The sequence below is a fragment of the Schistocerca piceifrons genome, chromosome 1, assembly GCF_021461385.2.
Source record: "Schistocerca piceifrons isolate TAMUIC-IGC-003096 chromosome 1, iqSchPice1.1, whole genome shotgun sequence".
NCBI classification, from domain to species: Eukaryota; Metazoa; Arthropoda; class Insecta; order Orthoptera; family Acrididae; genus Schistocerca; species Schistocerca piceifrons.
Genome location: NC_060138.1, coordinates 1,135,856,426 through 1,135,873,019, shown reverse-complemented (window position 1 = coordinate 1,135,873,019; position 16,594 = coordinate 1,135,856,426). Strand labels below are relative to the sequence as shown.

At 42.7% G+C, this 16,594-nt stretch overlaps 1 protein-coding gene across 1 annotated transcript in view; it reads right to left on the bottom strand.

Annotated features, from left to right (window-relative positions):
* LOC124778420 (nephrin-like) overlaps window positions 1-16,594 on the bottom strand; it is a 159,389-nt gene that overhangs the window by 51,515 nt on the left and 91,280 nt on the right. The window contains exons 7-8 of the mRNA XM_047253642.1: window positions 9,527-9,657; window positions 2,244-2,403 (exon numbers count right to left, since the gene is read on the bottom strand). Of these exons, the coding sequence (XP_047109598.1) occupies window positions 2,244-2,403; window positions 9,527-9,657 (291 nt within the window). The remainder of the gene's footprint in view (window positions 1-2,243; window positions 2,404-9,526; window positions 9,658-16,594) is intronic.

Sequence of the window (16,594 nt, the reverse complement as noted above, 5' to 3'; positions counted from 1 at the left end):
ATAGTCTTAAATGGACTCACTTACCAAAACACGTTTTTGTTGGAATGAAGACACTAAAATGGGGGGGCAGTGATGCCGTTATTGCTTTTAATGGTGGCAGCATTGGTAGGATGAATATGCTACAGTATATGGGAACTAACCCTGGAGCAAACTGCATCAGAGAACTTGAACGGACGGACAAGTTTCGCATTGCTAAAGCAGAGTATGCAGCACAGTTGGCCACTAAGAAGTTCAGAAAGAAGAAGAAACTTGGAAAAAGATCAAGAGGATGATATACAGTATGGTGCAGGGTACTTCTGAGTCACTAAAAATAAAAAATTAAGCATATATTAAGTGAGTTACAGTCTTTTGAAACTTTAGAAGACGCTCCTGAAAATTTACATTTTCTGTTGCATTTTTCCCTAAATCTCAGAAACAACTTCGAGTAGAGTATTAAAATTTTCAAGGAGTAATAACATAGATATCCAGTGTCTATTGAACTAAAAGAAAAACATAATATTATGTATAATTAAAATTATTTAGGATAACATACAAAACAGTACAAAAAATTTTAACCATGTAATTAAAAAACTGTATTTCCGAAAGCAGTGGCTAAAATGTAATTATTGTTGTACAGTAGACTCAGAACATACAATTTAATGTCCTGTAAAAGTTTCATGTCAATAGCTACAGTAGTTCCTGAAATACAGGGAAGCCAAGCCATTAAATTTAACGTTGTTCAGGATAGGGCGTTGCAACTCCCTTGTTGGATCACGTTTCCGGACATGCATTTCTATTCAAAATATAGTGTGTTTCAAAAAGGACTTTACAACTTTGAAAATTCATATAAATTAATTCATAGTACCTACAGAGGTGATGACAGTGCCAAATTGTAGGGAAGTGCATCAAGTTTTTCATCGCGTAGATCGCTAGTGCCAAATCGCACCGTAAGGAGCGCTAGCGGCAGTTGCGTTCAAGATGGCTCCCATCACTGGACCCGAATGTGCTATCTGTGTGTTTTGGCTTAAAGAATCGAAGTCGTCGACAACATTTCCGCGTAATTTCCGTACCAAGTACGCTAAGGATCCTCCTAGTAGACCTACAATTTATGAGTGGCATAAATGTTTCGTAGAAACAGGGTGCTCGGTAAGACATGGAAAATCATCAGGTCGTCCAATTACATCTGACGACTTCGTACCTGGATATGTTACAATAATTTTTGATACCACAGATCGATGAGGATGACCAAGAAAGAAATGTTACTTCATGAAAGATTGTGCACCACCCCACTACCTGGATGACATCCGGGATTTTCTCTGTGAGCGCATACCAGGTCAATGGATTGGCCGTGATGCACCGATTACATGGCCCCCCACGTTCCCGAGGCCTGACACCACTCGTTTTTTTATGGGGATTCATCCGTGATATTGTGTTTGTAGCTCCTGTGCCGGCTTCTCTACCTGAACTTAGAGCAAGAAATTACGCCGCCACTGAGCAAGTTACATGTGCAATGCAACAGCGAGTTTGGGAAAAAATTGACTTCTGGTAGGATATGTGAAGGATAACCAACGGAAGCCACATACAACATTTAGTTTAAGGGAAAAAGCTTGATGTGTTTTCCTACAAAATAACACTAAACCCAGCTCTAAATCTTCTTTCAATAAATTTATATGATTTTTAAAATTGTAATGTCCTTCTTGAAACACCCTTGTCCTCACTTCCCTCTACAAGCCTTTGAAGTTTATAACGGAAATTTCCGAACGCCCAATATATTATGTGATGTCTTTTAGAAATAATTTTTGGGTGAAAAAATTACTGTCAAGGGAATCAGTGAAAATGGTGTTTCAGTTAATGCAATCAAGAGCCAATGGATCTAAGACAATGAGGCCAAACATTTTCAGGAATTAGTCTTCAGGATGTCGAGAAAAAATTCCAAGTACAGAATAATTGTTATGTATGTTAAGATTGACTTACAACACAGTCGTTATTGCACGCCTTCTTTAATAATGTCTCGTCCAATGTGATCATCTGGAGGTAATTCAGAAATAAATGTTATGATGTTCGTAGGTAATATGGGAAGTAAAATTACAAGACTCACTGTTTATTTCTGGAGATACGTTGATATCAACTGTTTTGTTTCTTTGCCCACCAGGAATTACATACTGTAGTCTGCCCTCTTACAGCATAGCTACTGTGTTTGCAGGTCGTCTAGACGCCACACTCACGGCACTCGGTGTGGTATGATAGGAGTGATCAGTACTCACACTTGACGCGGAAGTGCAGCTCCTGCGAGGCGGCCTCCCCCTGCGTGTTGGCGGCTGCACACACGTACCGCCCCGCACTCTGCCGTCGCACCCGCTGCAGGGCCAGGCTCTGGTTGCTCACGATCACCCCAGATGCCGGCCGGTGCTCCAGCGGCGAGCCCTGGCACACGTCACACCACATACTCACATGCTCCTCTCTCTCTCTGGATACCCAGCAGTAGTAAGCTGAGACTATGCGCACCAGCTCGCTGAGGTTTCGAGTGTTGCAGTGGGCAGTTTGCGAAATAACTAACAAAACAAAGAGTGGACAATATAAAATACTTCCCGCTCTTTTCTTTGCTTGTGGCGCGTACTGAGTCTTGGCTGCCGTATCTTTGCTGGGGGAGTTAACTGCTGATATGGCGTAGCTGGCAGCACTTTGCAGCACAATGCACCTAATTTGAAAAAACGTATGTTTTTGGGGGTATGCGGGTACTTTTTATCACATGGTGTATGATATGGTGCTTGTAGTGGGAAAGAGTTGGTGCTATCTGTTTTATTTAAGGGGCTCCGGAACGCCATATACATGCAATGTTAAAATAACGCTTATAAATTACATCTTTCATCACAAAGTATTTGAGGTAGGAAGTTGAACTTTTTACAGATTATTTATTGGAATATGGGCTACAACTTAACACAGGGATTTTACAAAATTTTAGTTCAGTTATTAAAGATGATATTTTTCAATTGTAATGAAAATTCACAACATTTTTTTGCAATTTTTTATTTATATATTCAAAAATATACAGTTTTTTGGAAAAAGGCTGTGTTAAATTATGCAGAAGGTACTGTGTAACATTTACTGAAAGTTTGAAACAAATATGTTTGAAAGATCCTTAGAAAACATGTAATTAGTATGAGAAAATAAAAGTTTTGGGAATCGAGCGACAAAGATTGGATTAACTTTTCAGTGCATTCCAGGTCCATAGGATGGATTATCTTCATCCTCTGCAAACTCCTCCTCCGGCTTCCTCTTGTTCCTCCTCCTGTTTACTCTTGCTTGTATTTCTAGACTCTTTACAGCCCTGTCTGCAGCCCGAAGGCGTTCCTTGTCTAAAGCAAGCATCGCTCGTACCATGTTAGAACCTATCTTCATTCCCATATTTCTAAATACCTTGCACCTTACAATGTTGCCATCATTGAAAGTCGCAACAGTATCATACACACCAAAGTGAAGTGTTTCTATTCCAACAAATACAGTCTTGGGGATTCTCGACCATATAACACTATTTACACTTTCATTGGGGTTTTGAGTTTTTCCGTGAATACACTTTTTCAACAGTTCAGGTGCTGCTAAGTCTCTGAAAATAGGTTTTATCACCTCCATTATTGCATGAGGCAGACTATGCTTATGAGTGTACACTTCACCAGTTAGCAATCCTTTGTTATATTTACACCAACTGTCTTCTTCTTTGGGACACAAGCTATGTTGGGGATTTTCATCGGTTGAAAAAGTATGAAAAAAAGAGCCCAAACAGCCTTCTTCATTTCGTCGACACTTTGTGTATTTTGCCTAATAGCCATTCCATAATAGTTCTGTATTTTGTCAATTACATTGTCAGTTAGCCTCCCCTTCCCATCCAACCCTTTACCATCACTGAGTTTTTGTTTTTTGTACGAAGCTTTTAGTCGCCGAAGTCTTGTTCCCATTCGCTTCTGTACGTGTCCAATACACTCAAATTTCTGCACTACAACATCATCACCATAGGGCTTCAGTCCTTGTACATGTTTGAAACTTTTAGAATCACCATCACCAAGGTAATTAACATATCGCACTTTATCACACGCCTCAGAACGCTGGAATATACTGGCAACACAAACCACTTCCATTCCTCCACTACTGCCACTATAGTTAGCTTTGCAATTATTTTCATGTGTACCTTTATATTTTTGTGGACATCTACAATACTTTGATATTACTGCTACATCTAAAACTTTCCCTGTATACATACCGGTGGCAGATACTACACCATGAAGAGATGTGTGTCCCCGTTTATGCCAGGTACCATCGAACGCTGCAGTCAAATCTCTGTTACCATTATTTTTCATTACTGCCTCTTCCACAGCGTTCTTCGTAGATTCTATACAGACATCTTCTACTTTAGACCCTATTAATTTATTATAGGTCGTAAACTTGGTTGGGGGATTTAGAAGATTCATGATGCCACAGAAAATTGCACCTGCAGTAGCACCCTTACCAACTGAACGCAAGGAATAAACAAATCTAATGTTGTGTTCGTAGATTTTGCTATCATTTTCTTCAGTTGCAGTTACTGCAACACTGTTTCAAAAGGTGGTCATGTATGAACACTTATCACATTTCAGTTGTATTTCACTAGCAAGTCCTACGTGCTTTATTATGGAGAGTTCCAGACCAACTTCACTACAATGAATACATCTTACACAGTTTGAAAAAATTCCTTTGAGATCCGACATATCAAATATTTCATTCACATCCGATTCGCCCATAAAACATTCATAGTTTTCACTCATTGAACCAAGCTTCTTCTGTGAAGTATTTTCTTTCCCACTTTGACTGCTATGGGCAGGTGTACTTGAGAGGTTAGGTTCACTCACTTGGTTATCGTCTTTCTTGTTTACAGTAATAACACATACCTTTGGCTTTACAACATTTCTCCTTTTCTTAAAAGCCTTCAGAGGATTTCTAATAACTTTACTTTTACTCATCATTATACTTCAACAAAACAGAGACTCAAGAAACAGAATTAATTACGAATATTTTCGAGATAACGACAGAGTAAATAAACATGAAACAATCGACAATCACACCAGCGCTATATATTGAACCACCACAGGTTAGCCACAACACATACTTTATCTCACATCACTAAAATGTACCTGATGAACACGGACGTTAATAATAACACCATTTGACAGCAGTTTAACAGCGCCACAGTGGGTCACGCCCATGTAGAACACATTTCAAGAAAAATTTAAAAATAGTTGTAGTCTTCGGAATTGAATAAATTATATATCTATTAAAAGGTAATAGTCTGCAGATTCAGAAAACGCAAAAAAGTAAAAATTGAACTTTTCATGATTTTGAGCCTTTCCGGAGCCCCTTAACACAAGCGCTCACAACGTCTTTTGGAATTGCTTTTGTGCTTTTGTATTTCTATGACCTCTGTGTTTAACCTAGCATAGTAGTTATTAGATCCTGTTAAAACTATAGTGTCAGAGAAACTAACTGGGTGGTTTCCCGGTGATAGTGCATGATCTGCTACTGCTAATTTATCTGTCTTGCCTAGGCGTCATTTGCTCTTCCTTGAGGCGAATGTTAGAATTTCTTTTTGTAGTTCCTATGTACAGTAGGCCGCAAGTAAAAGGGATTTTATATCTCCTGCTACGGCAAGCGGCGGGCGTAAGTCGTTTGCAGTGTTCAGATATTCGCGCACCATAATTGTTCATAATGGTTCAAATGGCTCTGAGCACTATGGGACTTAACTTCTGAGATCATCAGTCCCCTAGAACTTAGAGCTACTTAAACCTAACTGACCTAAGGACATCACACACATCCATGCCCGAGGCAGGATTCGAACCTGCGGACGTAGCGGTCGCACGGTTCCAGACTGTACCGCCTAAAACCGCTCGGCCACTCCGGCCGGCTGACAATTGTTGGTTTAAAACCTGTATCAATTCCGTACGAGTAGCGATCAATAAGTGATGTAACACATTTATTTTTCTGAAATCTTAGTTTTATTCAGGATTCCAGTACACCATATTATTCCCCACTCTTTTGGCTAAAAAACTCTACTTTTCAAATTAATCTCCATTCAATGCGACGACTGGGAGAGCTTGTATGTCTGCATGCCACCCTACTGTTCAATGTCGGAGCCAACATCTTGCTGCATCAATAACTCCCACCCCCATTCCGCTTACTTCTTCCTTCGTAGTGCTTCCTTCAGCGGGCCAAACTGATGGAAGTCGAAAATTGTGAGATCTGCGCTGTATGCTGGATGAGGAAGAACACTCCAATGGTGTTTTGTGAGCTCCTCTTGGGTGTGCAGACTTCTGTAAGCCTTGCGTTGTCATGGAGACGGAGAATTTTGTTTGGCTTTTTGTGGTGTCGAACACGCTCGAGTCGTATCTTCAGTTTCCTGAGGATAGCGCAACACACGTCAGGCTTGATCGCATCGTTGCTATGTGAGGGAGGACATCAAACAGAATAACCCCTTCAGAGTGGCAAAAAACTATCGTCATGACTTTACCGGTTGACGGTGCGGATTTGAACTTTTTCGTCGGAGGGAAGGTGGTGTGGCACCACTCCATGGATTGCCGTTTGTTTGCGTTCGAAGTGACGAACTTATTTTTCAAAGCCTGTGACAACGTTGGACAAAAAATTGACATGATCACCCTCATAAAGCGCCGGCTGTTTCATACATGGTTCTTCGTTGCTCTCTGTGGTCTTCAGTTAGGCGAAGAGGAACCCAACTGGTGGACGAGTGTGTCACCACTACCAACAGACTTCCAGTTGAGCGGCGAGTTGTTTGATTCTGATCCGTCGATCAGCTCGGATAAGAGTCAGAGCTGTGTGCGGCCGGCCGGCACGCGGGAGTTTGGGCATGTTTGCGCGACCTTGTTGCGATGATGACAAACGTCTCTCCCAACGACCCACCGGGCTTTTGTTCACTGTCAGGTCTCTCAGACATTCTACAAGCCCCCAGGAATATCTGCGATGCTCTGGTTTTCCGCCAAAAGAAACTCAATGAAGGTTCTCTGCTTAGAACGCACATCCGTTGCAGACACCACTTTGAACGCTACGTAAAGCGTCGCCACATATTTGAATTCATGAAACTGCACTGGATGAAGCGGGAAAGGTCCAGGATGTACCATAGCAAATTCCGCATGTTTTGGACCGAAATTAGCCGAGAAAAAATGGCTTGCAATACGTATATAAGAGTATCGTGTTTCCTGAGTACTTTGCTGATGTAATCCGTGATAGCTTTTTCAAATGGAAGGAAAACTTTCCCTTTACTTGGTTGTTGTTCATTAGAAGGTCTAGACCTTAGTACTAACTCCTCCCCCTCTGAAAGCTCCAATAGCATATGTCGGCGCGACTCTGCGATCTTGTGCAGCAGTCTGATGACGTCACGCACCGACCGTTACGTGGCTGCGTAGAAACAGTTCGACTTGCTGAGCTTGTTTGAGACTGTAACTGCTCTCAGAGTCGTTGAAGCCTCTGCTGATGTCTCTTTGGAAAATGATACGTCAGGCAAATAACTATGCCTTGGATCACGGCTCCACGCCCATTACACAAATAATCAGTAATATCACAAACATCAGCCGTGAATGCCCAGGATTCTACGATTAAAACAGGAAAGTACCTTTCGAATCTTTTCTGTGCTTCCGATGTCTAGTGTATGGTGTCCCGTAGTTTGAACTGATTCGAAAAAACACTCAAATGTCCGAGACATTGTAGACCTTCTAGGGAAGAGACGGCTTCGCTTTTGTTGTTATAATTATTTCCTTTACTGAGAGTGTAAAGAACTCTGTAAGTAGTCTGTTTAGGTTTTTATGTTGGTAACGCCACGTAGTGCTCTGTATGAAAATCGCTGACTGCGCTGTGTGCAACCTGTGGCTGGTTGGACTCATTGTTGGAATATTTGCTTGTGTAGTGTTGGGCAGTTGGATGGGAACAGCGCGTAGCGTTGGGCAGTTGGAGGTGAGCCGCCAGTAATGGTGGATGTTGAGAGAGAGATGCCAGAGGTTTGAGAGGTTGGTATAAGCGGACGATCTGGACGTGTGTCCGTCAGAAAAAGGAAATTTGTAAAGATGGTTGTCATGAATTGATAGGTATATATGATGACATTTGAACATTATTAAGGTAAATACATTGTTTATTCTCTATCAAAATCTTTCATTTGATGACTATGCCTATCAGTAGTTAGTGCCTTCAGTAGTTAGAATCTTTTATTTAGCTGGCAGTATTGGCCCTCACTGTATTGCATTAGTTCAAGTAACGAAGATTTTTGTGAGGTAAGTGATTCATGAAAGGTATAGGTTATTGTTACTCAGGACCATTTATTTGTAGGGATTATTGAAAGTCAGATTGCGTTGAGCTAAAAATATTGTGTGGCAGTATAGCGATGATCAGTATAAGTAAAGAGAAAACTGTTTGAGTACGTTGAGTTTTGCTCAGCTGTTTGAAAATCAAATAACGTAGAAGTTTACCAGCACAGTCATTCATAATCTTTCAAGGGGATGTTTCATACGTCGACCCTTAGCCGAGGATACCTCACTGGAATCTTCTGATTTTTTTCTTGTAGTTTGAGTAATTATTGTAGTTATTGTTTATTGCTAGCAAGTAGTTGTAGAGAGGATTTCCTTTGTAGTTGTAGTTTTTCACTGTTGTACTGTAAAACAGTTGTGACATGCATGTAGATTTGCACCAAGTATTTCGCAGCCGCGCGTCCAATTAAGTGGATATTATTTTCAGTGCTATTTTAATGTGTTTTCTTATTTTGCTCTTCAAATTATGCTTTTCTGTGTTATCGTGTGAAATATTGTGACAATTATGGCGTGTGAAAAACGTAATACTAGGCTCCAAAGTGAACTGAGAAATGACAGTGAAGACGAGAGTAATGTGTTCGGACCACCGTGTAATGAATTAACAGACATTCAAAGTAGTAATTTGGTAACTGTACATAGGGAAGTGGACCAGGTGTAGACAGTGAAACAATTAGTGAACAGGGAAGCATTGTCGATCTATCGGTCGGCAACAGCTCACCTTCAACTGCCCAACGCTACGCGCTGTTCACATCCAACTGCCCAACGCTACACAAGCGAATATTCCAACAATGAGTTCATCCAGCCAAGGACTGCACACAGCGCAGTCAGCGATTTTAATACAGAGCACTACATGGCGTTACCAACATAAAAACCTAAACAGACTACTTATAACAAAAGCAACTTATGGCTACGAAACTATACGGAAATGGAGGTTGTCGGTGAGGAAACTGGCTAAGTGACGGTGAGAACACATGCGCTGCTGGTGAACGTTTGGTATAAATCAACAGTGGGGGACACTCTGTTCGGAAAACTCACGGTGCAGAACCGCTAATCGGAAGGTTCCTGTGGCAGCTACAAAAGAGTCGAAACGCCACAGTCAGGAAGCCCACGTAAGCCCTCATCTGCGAGGTGTTACCCAGCGCTGGCAGCACGATTCGCACGCGAGTCGGTGTCCCTGTGTGGAGATTGTTAGAAGCGGCTTGCTGTGTACTCACTTCGTGCAGCCAGTGGAGGCGCGTCCAGCGGGGGTTGGCCGCCACGTGGCACTCGAAGTAGACGTCGTCGCCCTCTTTGACGTCATCCGCGCTGAGGGTGGGGCCCAGCCGCAGCGTCACCATCGGCGCGTCTGCCAACACGCACACACCCAGACACAGTGTTTTTAACAGTCGGGCATACACGTTCCGGCAGGTCACGAAACATAGCACACGATATAAAGAGCACCACTGCGAAGAAACACAACGCAGCACCCGGCCACGATTCCATCACTTATGATGGTATTAAGCCACTATTACACGATGCGCGTAAACCGTACACCTATGTACTAGCGCCCCAAGCGTCCATATTTTATTTATTTATTTACATGTCAAGTTCCGTAGGACCAAATTGAGGAGCAAATCTCCAAGGTCATGGAACGTGTCAGTACATGAACTTACAACGTAAAAGTAATAACAGATAAAAATAAATGTTCATGAACCTGCAAGAAAATCAGTCCATAAGTTTAAGCAAACGCTATCAGCAATACAACGAGAATCAGCTCAATTTTTCAAGGAACTCCTCGACAGAACAGAAGGAGTGACCCATGAGGAAACTCTTCAGTTTCGATTTGAAAGCGCGTGGATTACTGCTAAGATTTTTGAATTCGAGTGGGTGCTTATTGAAAATGGATGCAGCAGTATACTGCACACCTTTTTGCACAAGAGTTAAAGAAGTCCGATCCAAATGGAGGTTTGACTTCTGCCGAGTATTAACCGAGTGAAAGCTGCTTATTGTTGGAAATAAACTAATATTGGTAAAAAGAAATGACAATAAGGAATATACGTATTGAGAGGCCAATGTCAAAATACCCAGACTTGTGAACAGAGGTCGACAAGAGGTTCGGGAACTCACACCACTCTGCAACTACAGGATGGTTCACATAGACCTATCACACGACCCACGCGTGATATACCTGGCGCATATGAGCAGCAGACGGTGATGACGTACGAAAAGCAGACATCTGTCTGATCTCTTGGGGACCGTGTGGCATATTGGAACGTTATTCGATCAAATTATGTATGTGACTCAAGATTCCTATTAAATAAGAAATTGTTTTTTATCATTATTTATTGAGTATTATTATTTTCTTATGTTGGTTACTACTTTTCTGAATTACAAACTCAACAGTTAGTTTTATATTATGACTCTTCGTTACACAGGTATATGTACACTCCTGGAAATGGAAAAAAGAACACATTGACACCGGTGTGTCAGACCCACCATACTTGCTCCGGACACTGCGAGAGGGCTGTACAAGCAATGATCACACGCACGGCACAGCGGACACACCAGGAACCGCGGTGTTGGCCGTCGAATGGGGCTAGCTGCGCAGCATTTGTGCACCGCCGCCGTCAGTGTCAGCCAGTTTGCCGTGGCATACGGAGCTCCATCGCAGTCTTTAACATTGGTAGCATGCCGCGACAGCGTGGACGTGAACCGTATGTGCAGTTGACGGACTTTGAGCGAGGGCGTATAGTGGGCATGCGGGAGGCCGGGTGGACGTACCGCCGAATTGCTCAACACGTGGGGCGTGAGGTCTCCACAGTACATCGATGTTGTCGCCAGTGGTCGGCGGATGGTGCACGTGCCCGTCGACCTGGGACCGGACCGCAGCGACGCACGGATGCACGCCAAGACCGTAGGATCCTACGCAGTGCCGTAGGGGACCGCACCGCCACTTCCCAGCAAATTAGGGACACTGTTGCTCCTGGGGTATCGGCGAGGACCATTCGCAACCATCTCCATGAAGCTGGGCTATGGTCCCGCACACCGTTAGGCCATCTTCCGCTCACGCCCCAACATCGTGCAGCCCGCCTCCAGTGGTGTCGCGACAAGCGTGAATGGAGGGACGAATGGAGACGTGTCGTCTTCAGCGATGAGAGTCGCTTCTGCCTTGGTGCCAATGATGGTCGTATGCGTGTTTGGCGCCGTGCAGGTGAGCGCCACAATCAGGACTGCATACGACCGAGGCACACAGGGCCAACACCCGGCATCATGGTGTGGGGAGCGATCTCCTACACTGGCCGTACACCACTGGTGATCGTCCAGGGGACACTGAATAGTGCACGGTACATCCAAACCGTCATCGAACCCATCGTTCTACCATTCCTAGACCGGCAAGGGAACTTGCTGTTCCAACAGGACAATGCACGTCCGCATGTATCCCGTGCCACCCAACGTGCTCTAGAAGGTGTAAGTCAACTACCCTGGCCAGCAAGATCTCCGGATCTGTCCCCCATTGAGCATGTTTGGGACTGGATGAAGCGTCGTCTCACGCGGTCTGCACGTCCAGCATGAACGCTGGTCCAACTGAGGCGCCAGGTGGAAATGGCATGGCAAGCCGTTCCACAGGACTACATCCAGCATCTCTACGATCGTCTCCATGGGAGAATAGCAGCCTGCATTGCTGCGAAAGGTGGATATACACTGTACTAGTGCCGACATTGAGCATGCTCTGTTGCCTGTGTCTATGTGCCTGTGGTTCTGTCATTGTGATCATGTGATGTATCTGACCCCAGGAATGTGTCAATAAAGTTTCCCCTTCCTAGGACAATGAATTCACGGTGTTCTTATTTCAATTTCCAGGAGTGTATTTATACAGCATTTTGCACTTGGAGGACCCACATGTTTTTGGAGCTAATCCCCTGGCAGTGGCAGTAAATCTTCGGATTAGGGCAGAACGACGACGAAAAAAAGAAGCCAGACGTTGTTGAGTTCCACCCAGGATGAAAAGAAGGGACAAAGGCAGGGTATTATATTCACTGCTTATGAAAGAACTGAGGCTCAAGGATCTGCATGAAATTCGGAACTTTCTGAGGCTGGATATGGCCTGTTTCGAGAAGCTGCTGTCTATGATAGATGGGTCCGCAGCTCGTGGTCGTGCGGTAGCATTCTCGCTTCCCGCGCCCGGGTTCCCGGGTTCGATTCCCGGCGGGGTCGGTATTTTCTGTGCCTCGTGATGACTGGGTGTTGTGTGCTGTCCTTAGGTTAGTTAGGTTTAAGTAGTTCCAAGTTCTAGGGGACTGATGACCATGGATGCTAAGTCCCATAGTGCTCAGAGCCATTTGAACCATTTTTATGATAGATGATGGAATTAGCAAGTGTGACACAGTTATGAAGGAGTCTGTCTCACCTTCTCGAAAGTAAGAATTAAATGATATATTTATACGTTTTGTGATCATACCACCCTAGATCACGAATAAAATACCAGTAAATGCCCTGTTACGTTCCAGACCGGTTGTAACATTACGTTTCCTGGCTACTGGGAAATCTTCATAAGAATCTGGCTTTTGGCCACAGTACAGTACAGCCCACCGTTTCAAAAGTGGCTGTGGATGTATCCACTGCAATCTGCAGTACTTTAAAGGTGCATTTGTCTTATTCTTCAAAGTTTGGAATATATACATGTGTGCCACTCAGAGTTTTGCACTCCTCATCTGTCGCACTGGGCCAAATTGCACAGACTTTCTTCCCTATCACTGCCACTTTCTCTTTTCTCGCATGCTGAAATAGAGCAAAAAAGTTCAAATGTGTGTCATTATCCTAAGGACAAACACACACCCACGCCCGAGGGAGGACTCGAACCTCCGTCGGGACCAGCCGCACAGTCCATGACTGCAGCGCCTTAGACAGCTTTTTTTTCTTTTTTTAAAAAAATCTCGTTTTGTTCGTTTTCGTTCGTTGTATCTGCTCTGGGTGGATGTCGAAAGACACCCGTTTTAGTTCGTTGTTGATCCATTAACTTAGCTTTTTTTTTATTACAGAGGGCAGCTAGCCCTCTGACCGAACACGTTGAGCTACCGTGCCGGCGCGGCTCGGCTAATCCCGCGCGCTGAAATAGAGCAAGAGATGCAATCAGATCAAACATGAACTTTCGTAAACTAAGGCATTGAGTTAGAAATCGAAAATCACCGTATAACGTTATATGCATATTACTCAGAAATAAACAATTGTCGACGTACCTTATTATGATACAGCGGGTCATACATACACCTTTCCTCGCTGTATGCCTGAATTAAGATGCCTCTTGGCTCCATTTCATTTCTTGAATATGAAGCAATCAATTGAAAAAAATGCTTTTACAAACAGCTAGTATAAAAGAGTCTACTGAAAAAAAATTTATGCGTTTATGAAACCCACTTTACACGACGATCAGCAGCGAACGGTACTGGTTAAAGCTCTGAGCTGTAGTACTGGTTAAAGCTCTTTATAAGGGAAGTATGGTCACCCTTTTCCCCTCCGTTTGACGCCGTCCGCAGTTCAGGATTGGCTGAAACCGCGTCACGTGACATTAGCAGCCATTGTGGGCCCAAGAGTTACGTGTGCAGCATAGGAAGCGTGTATCTTCGACGTTTTAAGTAGAATAATGCATCAGTGTTGTGCTTTTGGCTGTTCGTTTCGAGGCGAAAAGGGAGGAAAACCGTACAGAATTCCTTCCGAAGGGAGAGATTCAACAAAAAGCAGAATATTGGTCGCAATTGAATATGTTGCAGGAACTCGACTTCATTCATTTAATTTTATTCATTTCTGGCCTTTTGTCTTTGTCTCTTTTTTACATTTATGTTTCTTAGTTTCCAATCCATTCGAACAGCAAAAAGAAAGTCAGAAGAGCTAATCGAATGGTTTAATGGTAATATAATCGCAAAACGCAAAATCTTAGAGTTAAAACTGTCATTGTGAGCACATAAAACGAAAAATAGTGAGTCGTACTGTAAAATATATCGTGACTGGTAAAAAATTTGACCTGATTGACGGTACAGTACGGTTTAAACTTATATATACGATGCTCACAATAATAAAAAACTATTCCCTAGGCAAGGACCGATCCTATGACCTTCCATTCAGTATGCGTTAACGTTACCAGGAGACTTATTAGTGTTGCAACCTGGCCGCTACTCTACATTATATTAATATGAATACAGTTCTTGCTGTTTCCTTCAGCCTATTTTTGATAGTAGACGTAGTTTTATTTGAATACATTTTAAAAAATATAGTATTCTCTTGTACTTTCGTAGCCATTCTCCTAATGTTATATCACAATTGCAGACGAAATTTTATGGGATAGATCTGACAAAAATATAAAGCATGCGCAAACATATAGGCACGTTTATCAGTTCTATTTACTGAGGTACGGCTCATATGTATCTGAATCCAACGCTTTATTTTGTATAACAAAAGAGACATTCGGTGAATTTTCCTAGTACCAAGTAGCAGGAACAACAAGTAAGTCGATGTAGAGCTTTAAATTAGCGCTGGATTTTTCCTTGCGCTTGATAACTAATATTGGTTCCCTTTTGTCCTGCTGACTACTGGATAGGGCCAATTTAACATTACTTACGAAAACAGGTGTTCAAAGTTGATATCGCAACAAGAATTGAGAAATATGCTTTCGCTATTAATAAACGATAGCAGAGAAAAAACTGTGTTTCATGCTCGCCACAACAAATGCTTCAGCTTTAGCTGAAATGTGTTGAGATTTTCTGTTGTTAAATAACCGACATGTTCCGTTTGGAGCCGCTGATCAGTTTTAGCAGTGCATCAGGCAGTTGAGTGCTTTTCTTTAAAATACGCAGCTAAATATACTGCAGAAGTCAATGTATCACCAGCGGCGAAGTGTTCCCAAAATGGCGGCCCTGGCAAGTTGGCCGTACTTTCCCTATGCAGAGCTTTAGTACTGGTCTAGGACGACAGCTATCTAGCCGTAGAATGGGTGAAACTAACGTAAATAAGCAGACACATTATTCGCGCACTAAATCGCCATTCTAAACCGCCGTTAATTCGCGCTTGCGCACTACTCTGCGATAACTAGCGCATGCGCAGAAGGGGTACTGCAGTGCGCTCTGCTTGTTATTTGCTTATTTTTACGTGGTTAGTGGCAAATTACAGATTTTCATGTTGGAGATTTTCTGCATTTTTTCAGTAAGTGGTTTTCATAAATACAGAAAGAAACTTTTTTTCCTTTACTTGGCAGTAGGCTTTCTTTTATACTAGCTTTTTGTGAAAGTATTTTTTCTATTGATTGCTTCATGTTCTAGAAATGGAATGGAGCAAAGAGCCGTTAAGCGTCTTAATTCAGGCATACAGCGAGGAAAGGTGTATGTATGAATCGCTGTATCATAATAAGGTCCGTCAGCACTTTATTTCTGAGTAATATGCGTATAACATTATACTGTGATTTTTCGATTTGTACCGTAATTCCTTAGCTTACGCAAGGTCATGTCTGGTTTGATTGCATCTCTTGCTTTATTTCAATATGCTAGGAAAGAGAAACTGGCGTGATAGGGGAGTCTGCGCCGTTTGGCCCAGTGCGACAGACGAGGACTGCAAAACTTTGAGTAGTACACATATATATATATTCCAAACTCAGAAAAATAACAGAAGTGCACCTTTAAGTACTGGTCGTTTAAAGTATTGCAAATTGCAACGCTTACATCCAAAACAGCTTTTGAAATGGCGGGCTGTGCTATCCTGTGGCTAAAAGACAAATTCTTAAAGGATTCCTCAGTCATCAGGAAGTGTAGTGTTACAACCAGCCTGCAACATAACAGGGCATGTACCGGTATTTTATCAGCGATCTAGGCTGGTACGATCACTAAACGTATAAACATATGATTTCATTGTTACTTTAGAGGAGGTGAGATAGCCTCCTTCATGACTGTGTCACACATACTAATTCCATCTTCTATCATAGACAGCAGCTTCTCGAAACAGGCCATGTCCATCCTCAGGAAGTTCAGAAAATCTCGCGTATCCTCGGGCTTCAGTTCTTTCATAAGCAGTAAATATATTCCCTTGCCGTCGTCCCTTCTTTTCAGTCAGTATCGAACCCAACAACGTTTGGCTTATCGTTTTCGTCGTTGTTCTGCCCTGTCACTGCCAGGGCAATACCTCCAAAAACAAGTGGGTCTTCCATGTGCAAAATTCTGTATAAATGTAAATTTAGATATATGTATACCTGTGTAAGCAATTGCAATATAAAACTAACTGTTGAGTCTGTAATTCAGAACAGTAACAACCTACAGAAGAGA